The following is a 20427-nucleotide window of genomic DNA, read 5'->3' as shown; positions in this document are numbered from 1 at the left end:
GTTGACCTTTATCCTCTTCCAGATGTGCCTCCGTCCTCAAACAAACTCAAAGCTGCTCACTTGGGAGAAGCTGGGACACCAGGGTAGCTGAGAAACTAGGCTAAATGGAACTGGATATGAGACAGACTGTTACTTTTATGGTTAAGATGCGGTTTCACGGTTGATTTTATGTGTTTTTTTTTGTCAGTTGTTTTTGTGTAAAGATTGCAAGACTGTATCCTGAAGTGACCGCCCTGAAGAGAATGCGTTTGTTTTTTGTTTGGTTTTTTACTTTTTCTTTGGCCTAAATAATTGCAACTATACCAGCAGACACAAATTACTGAGTTCATGCCTTGAGCCTATTTTCCCAAAAGCATCAAAAGTGTTTTTATTAGTGGGAAAATTGTTCAAAAAGATGCATTTTACTATAAGCCATGTCCTTTTATACTATGATATTTTTGTGTGAAATCTGTAATTGTGTTCAAAGATGTTGATCTAATTTTCCTTCTCCCTGTTCCAGAATTTGAAAGCAGATCCTGAGCAGTTGTTCACAAAGCTGGAGCGCATCGGCAAGGGCTCATTCGGCGAGGTCTTCAAAGGCATCGACAATCGCACACAGAAGGTGGTGGCCATCAAGATCATTGACCTGGAGGAGGCGGAGGACGAGATCGAGGACATTCAGCAGGAGATTACTGTCTTAAGCCAGTGCGACAGCCCCTTCATCACCAAGTATTACGGATCCTACCTTAAAGTGAGCAGCAAGTGTTCATTAAAGCTTCAGTCACTCTACAAAACAGTCATGCATTTTGCAAACAACACAGGCTTTCAGATAATGATAGAGCATGAAAAACAATAGTTTACCAGAAAATTTTACACAGGGTAAGCTTTCCTCCTTTCCTCAAACATAGTCGATCAGCTAAGAAATGTTTGGTGTTTGAGGTTTACTGCTTCAGTTTTGCAGTGAAACTGCAAGACTAACATCATAGAAATCTGTGTCACCCAGAAAGGTTTTTAATTGTTAGCTACATCGGCCTCGTAGCTCCAGTGCAAAACTAAAGAAAGTTCAGACACCAAACGTGTCTTGGTTGTAATTGTGTGAATTAGATTTTTATGCAAACTGTTCTTAATGCACTTAATGTAATCTTACTGCTCAAGTGTAACCTGGAAAGTGTAGTGTTTTCTTCAGACACACCTGATTCAAAACAAAAACCATTCCTGAATTAAAGTGGGTGTGTTACAGCTGGAAAACACTGAAAGTGGTACTCCTGGACCCAGGCCTTATTTCATAACGCTGCTGGATGAATTAAAGACACACTCCAGCCAAAAAGAAAAATTTAACTCTAGCTACATCTGTTGTAAATGTGCATCGTACACTGGTACCGCAGTAATCTCTGGAGTAATATTTTCCAGTTTTAAGATTAAGAAAAGCCCCTTGTGATGAAGTATCTTGAAGGTGGGAGAAACTTTTGAAATGCTACAGCTGCTCTTGGTTGGGTTTTTGGGGGCAGGCCTTGTTTTTTGAGACAGTCAATATCACTTGTCTCTGACATCCTGAACAAATCCAGATTTGCAGTTTTATTATTTTTTTGTTTGTTTGTTTGTTTATAATTTTATTTATGTGCATAGGTAAGAGTTATATTATTGCTAGCTTGGTTGTATTTATTAGCCTGTAGATCATTTGCTAGGCTAGCAGTCAGGATTTGTTGACCTCACAGGGATTCCCAGTGAATGTATGATCTCTTTGCATAATGCATGCAGAGTATTGTGGTGAGTGAACATGTATTAACAAATGATGAAAATAATATAACATCATTATTTTTAGTTATTATTAGTTCAGGCTGAGAGGAAAGATGCTACGCTACAGAATACTGCACAACACAGCAAAAACAGTTGTATGCAGAAGTTTGGACACCCCTGGTCAAATTACATGTTTTGTTGATTTTCCAAGTGAAAAGAAGTTAAGACGTACTTGAATGACAACACACTTGTGCACATTTTAATGCAGAACTGCTGTTTATTTGCTGAATTTAACATATTTGAAAAGAATATACAATGCACATTTCATTTTTTATGTTTTATTTTTTCCAACCTGTTAAATGTAGCAAATAAATAGAAATTGTGCACTAACATGTTGAAGTTTAATTGTAGAGGATTTGTTTGCTTATTTACACTTCAATAACATTTATAATTTTACTGGGGTTATTCAAACGTTCGCATACAACAGTAACATATTAATCTCAGCTTTCCTCCTACAGGCTTGACTTTGGGTTATTTGAGACTGTGAAAATCCTGCTTTGTGAAAATCCTGTTACCATTTGGCAGTTTCTGTTCTGAACTTCAGAACTCTCTCAGGAGAGTTTGGTAGCAGCTAGGCCATCACCACCCCTCCTAAATACATGACAAAGTGCAGTGCTCTCTACACTACGCAGACTCTCCCTTTTATGGCAACCTGCTGCTGGAATCTCTCCTGCAGTGAGGATTTAGAAATAGCCCATGTGCTGGATTTAAGCTACTCTAGTCAGTATTCACTTCTAAAGTCATTAAAGAATAGAAAGAGATAACACACAAGATCAGACCCACACAGTGAGGCTGTTAAAGCCTCTTTTGTGGTCTAAGCGAGTAGTCAAACACGACATTTAATATATCCTTCTTAAATATTCGGCATGGGCATGCTTGAAGTCAGACTTAACGAAGCGATGTCTTCACCTCTCTCCTCGACCGCGGCAAGCACTGGATCTCCGAGCTTTTTGATGTTTAATTTGTGGTTATAATTTACGAAACTAACTCACCCGAGCATTAGGATGGGAAGCAAAGAAGTGTGGGCGTGTGTCTTATGATCAAAGACTACTTTTTTCCCCCATGTAGCCGGCGTATTAAATCAGCCACGGAGATTGCAGTTTAAAGGTTCTTTTTTGCGCTTGTTAGGAGGTTCGTTCGCTTCAGGGCGAGTTATCTTAGGCTGCTTTAGGGAAACGAGGAGCGCCTCAGGCGTCACCCACTTTCAGCTCAGCAGTTGTGCCTCTGTTACTGCTCATATAGGAGATGGGGCAGAAAATGTGCTGGTGGTAAAGCTGCATCTAGTGGTTATTTCTTTAGTTGACTAACATACAAACTGTTGTTCGATTACCAAACTGTTACACCTGTTTAGCTTTGGTTCCTCTCCTTCATTTGAAGTTCCAAGAGACAAACCCAGCTTTCCGATTCTGTTTAAGAAAAGCACTTCCAGACTTTCCCCACATTCCCCTCATGGAGGAATCCCTACAGAATTTTGAAGGGCGTTCTGATTCTCACAAGAGCCTGATTGATTTGACTTGAAGGGTACAAAACTAGACTTCAGGCATTGCCGTATCCAGCATTTCAATTTTTCATCAGAAGTGGTGACGCTTCTCTGTACGAGCAGTTTATTTTCCACTAACATCAACCATGTGTGATTGATATTGCTGTCTTTGCATGCTGACCACAAAGTAATACCACACTTAGTTAAATAAACGCCAGTGAACATTCATTTTAGCTTATTTTATGGTGTTACATGGCTTGTGTGCTAGATATCTAAGCATAGCTTAACTTTTGTTAGTTTTCTACCTAGTTGGTAGCTTAGGTGCAAGAGCAAATGGACCAAAAAAACTAGATAAAATAAAATCCTCTCTTTTTCCTCTCGCTATTAGGGAGTTTTTCCTTGCCACTGTTGCCACTGGTTTGCTCATGGGGGCTCAGACCCAGATTTTTCTGTAAAGCTGCTTTGTGACAACACCTGTTGTAAAAAGCGCTATATAAATAAACTTTGACTTGACTTGACAAGATACTTTGGCCGAAATTAACATGGGGCTTGAGGCTAAGCATCAGTAGCACAAACATTTAGCAGCGAGCAGAGGAATACCTTTGAAAACTTGTGTTTTTTTTCATTGTTCTATGTTTTTTGTTTTAATCTGAAGAAAATTAGTAGGTTTCTAAACAGGTTTGAAAGACCTGTTGAATAACTGTGAAGATTCGATAATGATTTTAATTTGAGTGTGTTTGCAAACACACTAATTTCAAGGGGTCTAGTCTGTTTGTTTTGAACACATCTGAACTTTGACCGCTCAGTATGATGGGGTCAACACTACATGAATAGAATAAAGTGCGTGAGGTGGATTTCTCTAAATGAACCACCAACACGATAAGATGGTAAGCAGTGAAGCAGCTGAAGCTCTGAGTCCTGAGAGACAAACCTAAGAGAGGAAGTTCATGCATTTCAAGCACATAATGTGCTGCTTCTCATACACTCGTGGTTAGCCACCAAACGAAAATACGTATTATATTTCAAGCCTCATAATGTGCACATTCTCACTCTCTCTCACACCCTTGTGTGAGCTGGGATATAACCTGATTTTTAGCTTTTTTTCCCCACCCTCATATCAGCAGCTAATCCCACATTAAACAGGGATTAGGATTAGACATACATACTTTGAGCATCAGGGGAAGTTGTTTGTTGTTTGTAAGAATGTTGATGGGATTTTTGCTCCTCTGATGCCCTGTCTCTCCCCTCTTCAGGGCACAAAGCTGTGGATCATTATGGAGTATCTGGGTGGAGGATCCGCACTGGATCTGGTGAGTAATAATCTGTTTCTAAGCTTAGTCTCGGAGGGTAGAAAGCATTTTAATGGATGTGTTTTGCATTGATATGGGTAGGGCTAGGCGATAAAACGATAACGATAATTATCGCAATATAACTTTTCCTCGATAGAGCGATACGACATGTTCGATAAATGTTCGATATAATACACCACTCTTACACTTCCACGTTCAGTGGAAGCCTTGGTGGCGTTTTCTACTTCAAGGAAAGCGACACTACTCTGCTGTCGCCAGGAGGGGGCGCACCTCCGAGTTTTTCTACATGAGTAGAGAGGGAGGGGGCCAGGAGTAAGATGAGTTTAGCAACGGCTGAAACACGGAGTTATACATTCCCTGTTTGAGCGGAGCGACAGGCGATCTGCTCTCTGTGACCGAGTGTGAGTGACGAGGTCAGTGGTGTAACTATACTGTCCTACAGCGAACTCATCTCTTTAGCAGCGTTAAATCACAATCACAATCCTCACAACTAAACTCAACTCGGACAGTCATATTTAAGTATTGGTGCGTTCGCAAGCAACAAAAGTGAAAGAAAGAAGTGAGTTCATGTAAATTACAGCCGTGATTTAAAGGAAAGTAAACTGAGGAAGCTGTGAGGCATTGGAGAGCGGGAGAGCGCTAGCTTTCCAGGCTAGCTGTTTTTAGCAGCTGGCTAACTTGAAGCAGCGCTCTGTCATTCACACAGCATGGAGAACTGGTGATACTGTAGATCAAACACGACAGAAAAGCACCGCTTTCAGTTTAAACGTACCTAAAAAGAGGACTCTGTTTGTCTGGTGTTGATATTTTGCGGTTCACCCCTTAAACTACTACGATAGTATAGAGAAATCCAGTCGTCGCCAGCTGGTGTCTGAATACTGTGATGTTATTTGTAACGGGTAGCCGAGCGCTCGGCACCAGCTAAAATAATTTTCTTTCTTAAATTATGACTATTACAAAATAGCCATGCATTTCCAGCTGGTAAAAACAGCTCACCAGACACTTTCTCCCACTCTCCCATGACAGATTTGTGAAATGTTCCACTGTTTGAGTGTTTGTCGTGTTCAGACCATAAAGGATAGTTTAAAACAGCAATTAACCACCCAGGAGCAAAAATCAGCCTTCAAACTTGAAAGAAATAATGATTTGACATTTATCGTGGTATGTATCGATATCGAACGATATGAATTTTGTTTATCGTGATAACATTTTTGGCCATATCGCCCAGCTCTAGATATGGGCTACATTTCTTAACCCCATGGAACCTGTCTATAAAACCCAAGCATGCACTAAATAAACTTCTCTTATAACCTTTCTGTGTTTTACTTTACATGCTTACTGGGGGTGTCGGTCTATTACCTAATCGAAGTTTCTATTCTATTTGTGGTTCTTTTTGAAAGTTTTATAGTGTAATTATAATAAGTTGTATTCAAGCTTGTCACAAATATAAACATAAATCACCTGAACACATTTTTTTTTTGAGCTGATCGCAATTATTTAAACTAACCACAGTCATTTTCCATAATCATATATTTATGTCACAACAAACAGAATATGAATTGGGTGCATTTTCTTTAAATAAAAGAAAGCAGAAAATGCATTTACTAAGACATCATGGGTCTGAAAAAAATAGCAAAAGTTCTGATGTCTGACTGGTGCTGTTTATTCTGCACTCTATGTAGTCTTGGGTTGATATGATGCTGTCGGACATTTCATTTCAACATATATAAGTTTTATTGAGGAATGACAAAGACCACTTGACTTGGCTTAACACCATTAGGGGTCAGCATCGAGTAATGATTGTTTATTTGAGACTGAGCTTGAGCTTTGTCTGTCGTCAGCTGGGAGCTGCTGGGTATCAACAGCTAGGAAACAATTTTCACATTTAACTGCTTCAATAGTTGCGTGCAATGAACAAATAAGCACCATTAAATTGTTACACGCTATGTGTGTGTATCCTTGCCTCTTCGGCCGAATCCTTGACCTCGGCACTGCTTCTTTTAGATGGAGCCTGGTGCTCTGGATGAGACGCAGATTGCCACCATCCTCCGGGAGATCCTGAAGGGCCTGGAGTACCTGCACTCTGAGAAGAAAATCCACAGAGACATCAAAGGTACAACTTCCCGATCTTCTACAGTAGTCTCCCCGCCTGCAAAGGAAAGCGCAGTCAGTTACAGGCAGCCTATGCCACAAGTGTAGCAATGCCAGAGACTGTCCAGCTTAAATATGAGCACAATCTGCAGCCCCAGGTGTTGTATATGTTGATGACTCAGCAGTTTCTTCTTCAGTCAGCAAGGGCACGAACTATTCTTATATAAGTTCACTGGAAAAAAAATCGTGACCTGTGACTAAAACATACCTAATAGCGTGTAACAGCTGTGTTTCGATTTGTTATGGATGGGACAAGTTTCTGGATGTAGGTGACTTCAGTATTCAGCCACTCTTGCATCAAAGAATTGCATATTTCGTGGATGCCTTCCCCGGCATCTTATTCATTGTCCCACAGATTATCAAGAAGATTCAAATATGGGGACTTTGCAGGCCAATGCAAATGTGTGAATGCTCCTGATGTTCATCATGCCAAGCAGTCACATTTGCAGCCCTGTGAACACCAGAATTGTTATGTTGGAAGACAGGGATAGGAATATTATGTTCCTTGGTAAGAAGATGAGCAAAAGGCTGTGTTCTTTCAGAAATTGGTTGTGACGGGCCTGCGCTGACTTCAAGTGAAAGTGGAAGTAAAGCGATTTTTATTCTCAAGCCGTGAAACACGCTGGCGGTCCCTGTCCGTCTGTTTCATCTTTCAGCCACAATGCTGACGAGAATTTCCTGTAGACTGGGATTTCTGCCACTGCTGTTAGACCCCTATGACCGTACACTTCGATACACCTGCCAATTCAGTTACTTTTTTCCCGCTGTGGCTTTTGGCACGCCCAAATGCAACCACTCCTTTTTGCCAATCATTAACATCTGCTTTGCGACCCATTTTCCACACATCGAATGAGACATTTACTGCACTGTACCACCTCTTCTCAATCTGTGAATCCCGTTGCACACCCCGCAGGTATTTATAGCCCGATCATCCTCATGCAATGCCATCTGCAGGAGCCTGAAGTTACTACCACCTTAAACACGTAAGGTGACTAATATTTTTGTCTGGGGAGCTTATTTCTCTCTAGCCAAGTTTTCATCCAGCCGTTAAATTAAATTCAAGCGAATTACTGAAATGTTGCAAGAAAATTAAGCAAATTAGTCTGAATTTCCTTTCTCTCTGTCACATTCGTGAACACTTCTGAGGATTGTGGTATACAGAGAAATCTTCAGTACTGGGCATCATCTCAAAAAGAGCAGCTGTTTCTCAGGTGACTTACATTGTCAGTGCAGAACATGATCAGAGACACAACTATGCAGAGAGGGATATTATTGTAGGGTTACAGTGCATGAACCCCTCATTACAAAGACAGATGCACATTTGAGAGTTGAGTGGTGTAAAGACCATTGGCACTTGTCTACAAAGATGTAGATAAAATGTAGTCAAATGAGCCGTCCTTCACTATATTCTCCACAAGTGGGAGAGTGCATGTGTGGTGTACACCAAGGGATGCTTTAGCCCTACAGTGAGGGTGTCTGGAGGTATTGTTATGCTGTGGGGGCCATTTTGCTGGCATGGTTTGGGTCCACTTGTCCTCTTAGATTGGAGGTTCATTGCAAATCAAGACAAAGTTATTCCGATTGATCACCTTTATTCTCTGATGAAACATTTTTGTCCTGACCGTTCTTGTCTTTTCCAGGACAACAGTACCTCTATTCACAGGGCACAAGATGTCACTGTATGGTTTGAAGAGCATTAAAATGATGTAAATTACATACTATGGCCTTAACACCCACAAGATTTCAACCCAATTAAACACCTTTTTTTAGACTGACGTGTTGCACAGTATTCTCCGCCACCATCAGCAATACCCCAGTTGTGGGAATATCCTTTGGAACAATAGTGTTGCATCCTTCCAGTGCTGTTCCAGAGACGACTGGTAGACTAAACAGTCTTTGGCAACCTAGTTGCATATCGTTGCTTTCAGAACAAAACCTTGTAAATGTTTACAGAGGAAGGAAAAACATCCTCAACTTTTAATCTAAAAACATTTTATTCCAAGTAATATGGGACCATTTCTATTGGACCATTCCTCATGAAATTTTCACGCAGCGAAAAGTTGTTTTCAAAGTATGTAAAATCAACAAAGGTGGAAATACAAGGTTTTGTCCCAGCAGCGATAATGCATATTAATATTACGGACATTGGTGTTTTGTGCTGTTAATCTGTTAAATGCGATTTTAAATGCTTCATCCCAGAGGTGATTGTACAGAGCTATTCCTGGTGGTTGTATTACAAAACTTTACACAAACCTCACGTTTTGATATCATAATGTTTTGATGCACCTCTTCCTTCTGTATGTATGTTGTCCAGCGGCCAACGTGCTGCTGTCTGAGCAGGGTGAGGTCAAGCTGGCCGACTTCGGCGTGGCTGGCCAGCTGACGGACACGCAAATCAAGCGCAACACGTTCGTGGGCACGCCGTTCTGGATGGCACCCGAGGTCATCAAACAGTCAGCCTACGACTCAAAGGTCAGCATGGTTGGACACAGAGCTGAGGGTAGTCACTTAGAAGTCTGACTCAGTATTATGTCCCAGTATTATCACCATTATTTTCTGTAGTCTTCTGACTTTCAGTGAACACTTAGTTTTGGGCTACATTCCCAGACATGGATTAAGCTTAGTCATGAATTTGGCAGAATTGTTTTTTAAGGACAGAGTGATTTATTTTCCATTCTAAGTCTAGCCCTTGTATTTGGGGAGATCCCTTTACTGTAGATGTTCTCAATTTTTTTTTTTACACTTAAAAGGCATCGACTATCAAAGTTTTTGGATATTGTGACTTGTTTTGAAATTTACAGATAATGTTTGATTTTCACTGTTGACTTTCATTTATATAAGAAGAATATACATAGAACATAGAATTATTTTCTTGCCTTATACTTTGGGTGTTTTCTGCAACACTTTCTATTCTATTTCTGTCTATTACTTTGTTTTTAAGAGAATGTTTTGCCCAAATAATGATTTTAGATTCTTTTCCAAACTATTGTTAAAGGCACAGATTGAAACAGCTGAAAGGTCCTGACATCTCAATAAGTGGAAAAAATAGTTTGGTTTTATTCCCCCAAATGGTACTTTTGTCAGTTGATGCTTCAGTTTTGCAGTTTTTACAACAAATGCCTAAAAAATAGATTGTCAGGCAGTGAATGCATTCTGAGTATTGAGTATTTTGTGCACTGAGTCACATTCTGAAGCTCATGAATATTACTTACAGCACATGATCCTGGACTGGAGGTGTTCTTCTCATTTGTGTTCTCTCTCTTTATTCCTCTCTGCTGTGGCCTGTAGGCTGATATCTGGTCTTTAGGCATCACAGCGATTGAGCTGGCCAAAGGGGAGCCCCCCCACTCAGACCTGCACCCCATGAAGGTGCTTTTCCTCATCCCAAAGAACAACCCACCTACGCTGGAGGGCAACTACAGCAAACCACTCAAAGAGTTTGTGGAAGCCTGCTTGAACAAGGAGCCCAGTTTTGTAAGTGTCCTCTATGGGGAGCGGTTGGGATTCCTGTGATGCATCAGAGTGAAAATTCTTGGTTGAAACTGAAATTCAGGAAACATTGGGGCAAAAACTAAAACTGAAAAGATCTGACAATACAAATAAAATAAAAAAATTACAGTATGTGCCTATAGAGTTTGACATCCATGACAGAAGATGGTTGATCATCCAAGGCAGTTAATTCTATAATTGTTTTTTTTTAATTACACTTTTTAGTGAAGCTCTTTTGCACAGTCATTTATAACGTTTTTTTCATTTATGAAGTGTTTTTGTCATTTCAAACACAGTGGCTGCAGGTAGCATCGATGTGCTAGCAAGGGCTTTCTTTTCTGCTTCTGTTTTGCTGTATTCTTTTCCCCATGCGGTTCGTCGTTTAAGCACACTTTGAAACAAAAGTCCTGATTGCAAAAAACGCAGTGAGACCTGAGACTAACGTACCTGCGTACGTGTTTCTGCATCCATCTCCAAAATACTGTAAAATTACGTCAAGTTACTGATGTTGCCTGTTTGGACAGGACTAAAATCACTGAGAATACCTTACCCCAGGAATTATTTGGGTGGTGGATCATTCTCAGCACTGCAGTAACACTGACGTGGTGGTGGTATGTTAGCGTGTGTTGCGCTGGTATGAGTGGATCAGTCACAGCAGTGCTGCTGGAGTTTTTAAACACCTCAGCAGTGACACTGGACTGAGAATAGCACACCAGCACAACACACACTAACACACCACCACCACGTCAGTGTCACTGCAGTGCAGAGGATGTTCAGTCACCCAGATAATATCTGCTCAGTGGGGGTCTTGACCATTGAAGAACAGTGTGAAAGGGAGTAAGGAAGTATGTAGAGACACAGTGGATTACAGTCTGTTACAACCTCTCTCTCTTTTTCTCTCTCCCTCAGAGACCCACAGCCAAAGAGTTGCTGAAGCACAAGCTGATCGTGCGCCATGCTAAGAAGACGTCCTACCTGACCGATCTCATAGACAGATACAAGCAGTGGAAGACTGAGCAGTCCCGAGAAGAGTCCAGCTCAGACGAGTCCGACTCGTATGTCCCTCTCAAAATGTTCAACAGACAATAATGTGAAAAGTTGAAATTGCATTGCTTTTTATCTACTATGTAAACATTGTAAACTGAACTGCAAAAACAACTGTTTTAAATTATTCATGCTTTTGATGCCGCAACTATGGACACATTTACATGTGACCGCCCGTCCAGCCTACAGCAGCTTAGCCTGCCCATTTACTCTGAAGTGTTTATATTGCAGAAAACTTGTAGAGATTTTAGAACAGTTTGGCCTCCGTTGTGAATGTGGTTTTAATCACTTTTTTAAGGCAGAACACAGATTATTTACATGTATCAGTAACAAAAACAGCTGTTTAGTGGTTAAATAGAAGTAAATGGTCGTGTAGATATGAATTATGCCTGTGTTAGGCACCTAAGCTCATTACTTAAAACCGTGTGTCTTGACAGGCAGTGTTTGAGCTTGTACAGAAAAATACCATATTTAGAATAGATGCAAATAAACAAATACATAAAAAGTAACAAGATTTCTTATTTAAAAATGTAGTTGATATCTTGTGAGCTAGTAGAAAGAACAAAGTTTGCTTCCAGATATCTTCTGGAATACGCTGACCTACATAAAATCATGACTGACTGTGTTAATATTGTTTGTATTTAAAATTAAATGTAAAATTGTTTTTTTGAGCAAATAAACATTTAAGGACCAGATAAATAGCGTATAAAATATAGATTTCTGCCTGAAAGTTTTTGCACAGTACTGTAAATGCGCACTAATGTTACTATAAATGGACTTCATGCAAAGAAATGTAGAATATGGGCCCTTTAACTGGCTGCAAACCTGCTACTATTCTTCTCCCTTCCTCTTCCGCATCACTTGCCATCCCGCTCTCTGTCCTCACCCACCTGTTTTTAACTCTTACCTCATTTCCACATCTGCTTGCTCTAGTGGAAAAATCCTACCTTGTCTGTCCCCTGAAATTCAGCTGGAAAATTATGGCTTATCTCTCCATCCTTAAAACTCAACCGGAAAATTCCAACTTACTGCTCCGCCTTAAAACCTAGTAGAAAATTTTTGCTTACACCTGCTTATTCTTACTTAACACCTCTTCTTCAGCGGCTTCACCTCTCTCTCTCTCTCTCTCTCTCTCTCTCTCTCTCTCTCTCTCTCTCTCTCTCTCTCTCTCTCTCAGGGAGCCGGACGGTCAGGCCTCTGGGGGGAACGATTTTGGCAGTGATGAATGGATTTTCACCATTCGGGAAAAAGACCCCAAAAAGCTACAAAACGGTGCCAGTATTGCAGGAGAGCAGGTACAGAATAAAGCTACAGATTATATTTCACAGTTATGTTCAATAGTCCTTCTGATTTTACATTGAGTTTTCTGTCCTCCTCTTTGTACAGGACACACCTAAGAGGCCACTGTCGCAGAGTCTGTCCACCATCATCACTCCTGTCTTAACGGAGGTATGGCATAAAAGTAAAAGTGATACGCAGATATATGCATCATGATGTTTTTATTTTCTGTGGTTTGATAAAGAACAAAGGAAATACACTAGTAGTGCCACATTTTAAATAAATATTTAATACGTATTTTCATATTGCCCATAGGGCTGAAAGATTTTTTTCGTTTATCGTTTTTATATTAAAATCTCAATTTAAGAATTCACACCTTTAAGAAAGATGGTACCTCAAGATTCTTACAAGGTTGGTTCTAATAAAGAAAATCATTCTATATAGAACCCTGAACACTCAAAGAACCATATCATGCTTAAAGGGTTCTTTTGCATGGTGAAAGGGTTCTTCAGATTGATGGAGAATGTGTTATATATGGTTCTATGTAGCACCAAAATGGGTTCTGATCTTGTTATGGTGTCAAGCTTGTAATCATAGAAGAACCTTTTGGTGCTCTATAGGATCATATACAACACATTCTCCATCAATCTGAAGAACCATTTCACCATGCAAAGAACCATTTAAGCACGCAAATGGGTTTTAGCGTGTCTTTACTAAAGAACCCTTGAAGATTCATCTTTTTTAAGATTGTCAAAAACGTTGTCTTGAGTTTTAAGAGGGGAAATTGAACCTAATAACAGAGAGCTTGTGAAATACCTGTGGATGAGTTAGGCCAATCAGGGGCAACCAAACCTCCATGGGTTGTGACATCACAGCCACGACTTACTGGCAGTTTGGCCATTCAGGGGTCAAGCCAAAAAAGGTGGATATTCTGTTCTTCTTGGCCAAAAAAAATCAGACCTGAATCTCAGTTTCTAAAGAAAAATCGCAATATAAGTTGGAAAAAATCACTATTAGATATTTTCCTTATATCGTTCAGCCCTATTTGCCCACCTATACTCTTTAGTTTAGTATGCTTAGCAAGAAGTTTGAGTTTTTCCATATTTTGTCCACTTTTATAGATAACAGTATGTTATACAGTTCAAAGTCTGTTTGAGATACTCAACATCTCAACATGGAGTGAGGAAAGAATGTAGTAATATAGACATGCAATTTGCACAAAGCTAATTGGTGCACATACGCTTCTGTTACTTGTTACCTTCATTAGCCTTGTAGCTCCAGTGCACCAAATTGTCTAAATTAGATATTTTTACTGAACCTTTTCTTTAATAGCCACACTGTTCCGCCACATTTTGAAGACATAAATCACTCCCCCAGCTGCTGATTCAACTTGGTTAGGGGTTTTTTTTTAAAGGAGTGTAGAGAAGCTTCAGGCTCCCTGACTAATCAGTGTAGAGGGATGAAGGGTGTGAGGAGGAGAGTTGGAACAGGATCCGGGCCAAAGCCATGGCTGCACTAATCCATTCCCCACTCTCTGCTGCTGTCCCCCAAACATGCTGTACTCTGCCTGGCCTGGCTGTTGTGGAACCTGAAGTATCTTGTTATTCACCCCCAAGTCTCAAGGAAAAAGCACAGAGAGACAGAAAAAGAAGTAAAACCTGTAAGATACCTGTCCTGCTGGACTGCTCTCGGGCTGCTCGGAAATACAGTGCATTGTTCTGACAGACATGTGCATACATGCTTACAGTCCTGTGCAAAAGTTTGAACACCCCTGGTCAAATTAGTTGTTGATTTTCTAAGTGAATATTAACGCGTCCTCTATAAACTTGAATCTGACATTTTTTCACAATGTTAGTGCACAATTTTTACTTATTTGCCGAGTTTAACACATATTTTTAAGCAGAGGTTAAGACCAAGTCTAATTTTTACTGATGGGGGGGGGGAAACACAAATCAAGTTTCGAACACGTGTATTAATGCCATCTTTAATGTGGAGTCTGAAAGTAACAGACTGCAGTGCTGTGTTTAAGTTTGTACATTTTGCTGAATGCATCCATCACCAGGCTGACCGTTCAGACCTTCATGTCCTGGTAACTTCAGTGGTTTATTGGCTCATTTTTTGTACTTAGACCTCTGGAATGAAGGAGCACATTGAAACCCTTCTAAAAACACAATCAGGAGGAAACGCTCAGTTCTGTGCGAGTCAGTGGAGCTCAACGTGTTGTATGTGACTTTTTTGGCTCTGTTAGTGTTTACTAAAACTTAGCTGTTGCTCAAAGAGCTCAGATCATCAGACTCATGAAGTTATAAGTACATAATTTTTTTTAACAGCGTACGTATAAATATGCTTATGTAGGACACACTGCTGTTCTACAGTAGAGGAGTGTAAACCTAGTAATTTCCCCACCATTGCACAGTCAACCAATCAAAACGTGATACAGTAGAGTGAATATGATTGGCAGGACAAATATGAAGTAGAAAAAAAGAGGGAAACATAGCTGATGGTTGCCAGTTAGCCAGTTTTGAAGACAGTTCAGCTGTATGCATCCCTGATATATTCATATGCAAAATCTTGAATGCCTTTGGTCAAACTCTGAGGAACAAACTAAAATATACCATTTTTGTGCAATTGTAGTGCACAGTGTATGTTTATTTGAGTTTAACATATTGGGATAATATAAAATATAAAATGCCCATAACTTTAGCAAACTATATTATTTACAGTAAATAAAGACTAATCATGCATTAAAATGTGCAGAAGTGTGTTCGCTGTAGAGGAGATGCTGACTTTCATGTTGACCATGTCATTTGACAGGGGTGGACAAACTTTTGCATACAACCGTAGGGAGATGCTTGGGATCCCTAATTCCCTGAAGTGTACTAAACCTGTCTGTGTGTCTCTGCAGCTAAAGGAGAGGGGTGGTGAGGCCAGCGTGAAGCCTGATGTGTTGGATGAGTTGGGAGAGGCTATTTTCCTTGCTGAGGAGGCATATCCAGGGATCTCTGACGTCATGGTGACCCAGCTCATACAGAGACTCCAACGGTAAATCTACCATTCGCTGTTATTACGAGACCCGTTCACAAATAAGGAAGTGAGCTCTAGTGAGGTCAGTCTGGCCAGAAAACTACAGTGGCTGGTTGTACCAGCTGTACTCAAGTTCAGACGTATGCTAGTTGTGATGTAATTGTTTAAGTTCAGATATTCGCTTTACTAAATTAAAATGGGTTGCACCACACAGTCTGTTTTTAACTTTGACTTTAGTAGTTACTAAATATTTATACCTCCCCTTAGCAGGAGTAAGTGTTGGAGAAAACCGGCAGAAACACAAAAAAGAACAAAAGCATGATATTTTGATTAAACTTAAACCTTTGACTAAACTTAAAACACTAAATGCAGAAATTTACCCCACAACTCCAGATCAGTGGGACTGCTGTTCTGTCGGTTAGCCAGAAAGTTTTCAAAAGCTGCGTATTTGGTTGTCACAAAGAAATATTAAAGAATAAACAGACTGTGGCTAAAATATTCAGTTTTATTTAGTTCAGTTGCTTACACACATAGTTCTCTTCTATACAAGATTTTTTTTTTTCCATGGAAAAAGTCAAGCTGCTGTCTTGTTTCCATGGTAGTCTGTGCATACATTAGTTGTTACTGATTAATATGAGACTTAAGAATTTTTGGTGCAGCCAATTTTGCTCAAATGATAGTCTGAAACTATTTTGCATTAACTAAGTTAGGACTTCAGAACACAAGCTTAAGTACAAATTTGTGTGAAAGTGGTGAAACTCAGTCCAGGCACTTTGAGATTCAGGCAGTGGATTGTCTGATACATGTTTAAATAAATACAGTTGTTGGTCAGTAATTTATATCGTTTTTATTCAAGCATTTATACATTTATACAATGTTTAACACAAATGTATAAGAAGTCATCTACCAAAGCTAATGGAACAAGCCATGCTGTTTGCCATTTATACTCCTAAAAGATGGGAGTGTCTTTACAGTGACATTTCTCTACCGCAACTGCTCAGAGCGTTCCCAAGACAAATTCAATTCAGAATGATTTTCTGTAGCACATTATTTGTATTATAAACTCATAAAAGGTTAAAAATCATTTAAAAGATACTTATGTCTAGCCATACAATGCTGCCCATAAGTTTACATACCTTGGCACAATTTGTAAGATGTGTACCATTCTTTAAATAAAACATGAGAATTTAGGCAAAACACATTGCTTTCATTTTAATGAAATTCAAATTTGACTAAAAGGCATCACAGAATAGTACAATCATTAAACAGAACATAACAATAAAGAAAATACTGGATTTGCATATCCTTAGTTCTCAATAATGTGTTATGCCCCCTTTTACTTCAGTGAAGTCTTCTGTGATAGTTGTGGATGAGGCTCTTTATTTTCTCAGATGGTAAAGCTGCCCATTCTTCTTGGCAAAAAGCCTCAAGGTCCTGGGTTGTCTTGTATGAACTGCAGTGGATAAGCTGCGCAGATTTTAATGCAAATTTACTGTATATTTGCGGGATTAAACATTTTCTGGGGGGCTGTGCAAAATTATGGCACACATTTTTTGCTCAATATGCTAGAAGCTGTGCACTGAAACGTGCAGGAAAAATGGCATTTTAAAGCTTTTTCCCTGTGTTTTTGTCATTTGACTGGGCTTATTTAAATGTTTACATATGACATGAGTATTTTGCATCCTGGGAAAAAATAAAAGGTCATAAAAGCTTATTTTGGTTGCTCTGTGCTGTCTGGTTTAAGAAGAACAAATCAGTTCCACACTGGAGGGGACTTGCAGCCTTTTTTGTTCTCCTCTTGTGTTTAGATGTTTTTTTTTTCTTTTTTAAGTCATAGCTTTTCTTTACTATCCATAAAATCAGAAAATAGCTCACTAGCCAACACTGCTAACTGTCCTGCTGCCTAGTGCTGTCATGAGTGAACAGCTAGACTTCTTCACTTTCATCATCTAGCAATTAAAAGGTGCACATCACCACCTTCTGAAGCACTTGTTCACAGTTCAAGCCTTATTATGAATGAAGGAATATAATGGCAAAAATCATTTTACCAAAAATACCTCTAGGGGGCATGAACAATATCAAAAAATGTTTAATTTTGATAAGAACTGTTATCAAAGCCTACTGAGCTCTTCTAAAGATCTTTTTAATTGGAGTAGATGCCATGAGACATTGAGTGATTACCTAAATAGAAATGCTTTTCTCCCCAAAGGTTCTCTAGGTCAGTGACCTCTTCCTCTTCCCATCCGTGATTGGTCCACTGGATATGTCCATCACACTGCAGCCCCCCCCCCCCAAGGCATCAGCTCAGCGAATCCCAACACCAGCAGCCTCTGTGACGTCTCCCCTGGAGGACCACTTCGTCCTTCAATCGCTTCAACAGAAGTTCTCAAGCTCCTCAAGCTTCCTCTGTTTTTCCTCTTTTCTTTTACAAACTCCTGAGAGAGAGAGAGAGAGAGAGAGAGAGAGGGTGTAGATGGATGTGAAAGTGTGTGTGTGTGTGTGTGTGTGTGTGTGTGTTAGACTGCATAGCAAGCTGACTAAAGAGCAGCTGTAGCTCATTTAGCAGAGAACAGTGTGTGGCGGAGGATTAGCGCGCTTGCCAAGCGAGCAGCCCATAACTTCTGGAAGCTTCTGCAGGTGCCATGACATCACTGAGCAGAAGCCACTGCTGCAACCCTAAAGAGCACCCATAAAGAAGTAGCGTGCATGGCTCTGAACAAACAGCATGAATGCATGTGTGTGGATGGGCGGCTGCGTATCTGTATCTGAGCCCTCGCGCAAAAGGAGATTGCAGTTGTCTTGCTGAAATCTCAGGTAACGTGCATTGAGTGGACACAGGTGTCCAGGAAGACGGAGAGCGCTCGGTTTGGATTTATGTACAGACATGTATATAGTCTCAGTTTTACACACCTTTGGATTATGGATTTTTGCAAATGAATCACTGTGTACAGATGGCCACGAGCTTCTGTAGATATTGTTAGTTTAAGAACATTACAGTGAGAAGGTAAATATTTAAAAACCAAGCCTCTCAAATGGCCATTACTGATATTGCCTTGCCTTTTTATCAAATGTACATTTTGGAGGTGCTCTGTTAATTTTAATATGAAATTAAAGGGTTTTACTCATAAATAATGCTCTTTATTCTGTTGAAGTTGACCTCTGTATTTCTTTTATTCCACATCACACTACAATACAGCAACTGTTGGTCCAAGGCTCAATCCCATTTCTACTTTTTATCCCCTACCCCTTGTTTTCGAGTGTCTCCCTAACCCCTTAGAACTGAGTTACAAGAGGTAGTGGTTGAAATCTTGCCATATGAAATGGGACCCTCAAAAAAACAAGCATTACTTTATTAACAGCTACTAGCGCTGCTTTGTAGGCGACCCGGCCCATCTGCAGTGATAGCAGAGAAGGGCAAAGTTCAGCTCCTCCCTGCTGGGCTTTAGTTAGATTAGATTACTTAGTTACATTTAGGGCATTATAGGCTTTCAAAGAGGGGGACAATTATTTATTATCGCCCACCCCTGATTCTTTGGTGATATGAAGCTGAAGTCAGATATTCACCAGCTTCTTGTTTGAATTTTCCCGTTCCACCTAAAATGGTGCAGCAGTTACATTCTGGCGCTTCAGGCGTCAGAACTGCTGACTATTTAAGGTGGAACAGGAAAGGTAGCTAGCTAGCTACCGAGAAATTTGCATGCTATTAGCGATTTTTTTTTTTTTTATGCTTGTTGTGAAGAAAACGACCATAAAACATTGAAACGACGTTAAACTAAGATAATACAGTGGTTATCATAATTTTTAATGCAGAAAATACTCAAATTTGTGGGTTTCTTTGGTCTCTTGTTCAGCCGTCTTGCCGGTTTTTCTTTTTTTCTCATAACACTCTGTTTGGAGCCTCTGAAAAACCTCCATTTAGAGGCTCATATAGCCCTAACACTTCACCCTACGCCTCTATCTCATCAAAAATTGGGACACCCAAACCCTAGACGTGAACACGCACAGAGGGCTAAGGGCTAAGTGGTAGGGGCAACGGGTGAAATGGGATTGGACCCAAATCCAAATTCCAGTGTCAGTCAGCCAAGACCTCTCTCAAAGAAAAAAGGAGTCAAAATGAGGTTTAATTTTAGGCGTCCACTTTATCTTACTTGCTGATAATGATTGACTTGAAGCTGATTACTTTGCACTTCTGTGGACCAAGAACAGCACCACCAAAAGGTCATGAGAAAAATTTGAATTAGCTAAGATGGGGCTGAATTAACCCCTGTGTGGTGTTGATGTGTTAGTTACTCAGTGGTCTGGTGGACCCACCACGTTATTTTTTTAAATCAATACAGCCACAACAATTTATGTTTAAAATATCACGTGTCCAGCGTAGGGTTCTCCTTTAGCAGCTGTAGCCAGTCAGCAGCCTGTCCATGTTGTCCACCCTCACACACACACACTAACAGCAGGCCATGTAGGAGGAGAACAGAGCGAAGGACACAGCACCTCCACACTTTTACTCCGGCGGGTTCACCCAACACCACGTGTAATATAAATGTGTGGGGGGTGAACAGAGTGAAGACACTGAGAATAGGTTATTTTATATGTTCTTCACAGAAAATGAACAAAGACCAAAAATCTGGGGTTGAAATAATAATAAATTGCATTAAATTTTCCCATGGTAAACATTGAAAATGGGTTCCCACAGACCCCCCCCCAATACCACACAAGTTAAATTTAGCCTGTGTAGATTTACACAGCCTAATCTAATTTCATGTCATGTTACACAAAGTAAAACTACCCCCACATTTCTTATCTTTGCGGGCAATTTTTTTAAGCCCCACCTTCCCAAAATCTGCAGCAGAGCTCCAGAATTCCAAGTGACTGGAA

General features: G+C 40.1%; 1 protein-coding gene across 1 annotated transcript in view; it reads left to right on the top strand.

Moving 5' to 3' along the window:
• The window catches only part of stk24b (serine/threonine kinase 24b (STE20 homolog, yeast)), a 29949-nt gene extending 11403 nt beyond the window's left edge, over positions 1-18546 (top strand). The window contains exons 2-11 of the mRNA XM_036569884.1: positions 500-730; positions 4510-4566; positions 6571-6679; positions 9032-9189; positions 10006-10191; positions 11116-11261; positions 12428-12545; positions 12637-12699; positions 15434-15570; positions 17762-18546. Of these exons, the coding sequence (XP_036425777.1) occupies positions 500-730; positions 4510-4566; positions 6571-6679; positions 9032-9189; positions 10006-10191; positions 11116-11261; positions 12428-12545; positions 12637-12699; positions 15434-15570; positions 17762-17801 (1245 nt within the window). The 3' untranslated portion in view covers positions 17802-18546. The remainder of the gene's footprint in view (positions 1-499; positions 731-4509; positions 4567-6570; positions 6680-9031; positions 9190-10005; positions 10192-11115; positions 11262-12427; positions 12546-12636; positions 12700-15433; positions 15571-17761) is intronic.
• Positions 18547-20427: the final 1881 nt, after the last annotated feature.

The sequence above is a fragment of the Colossoma macropomum genome, unplaced genomic scaffold, assembly GCF_904425465.1.
Source record: "Colossoma macropomum unplaced genomic scaffold, Colossoma_macropomum, whole genome shotgun sequence".
In the NCBI taxonomy this organism is placed as follows: Eukaryota; Metazoa; Chordata; class Actinopteri; order Characiformes; family Serrasalmidae; genus Colossoma; species Colossoma macropomum.
Note: the sequence above shows the minus strand (reverse complement) of the source record. Positions and strands in the feature narration are given on the sequence as shown.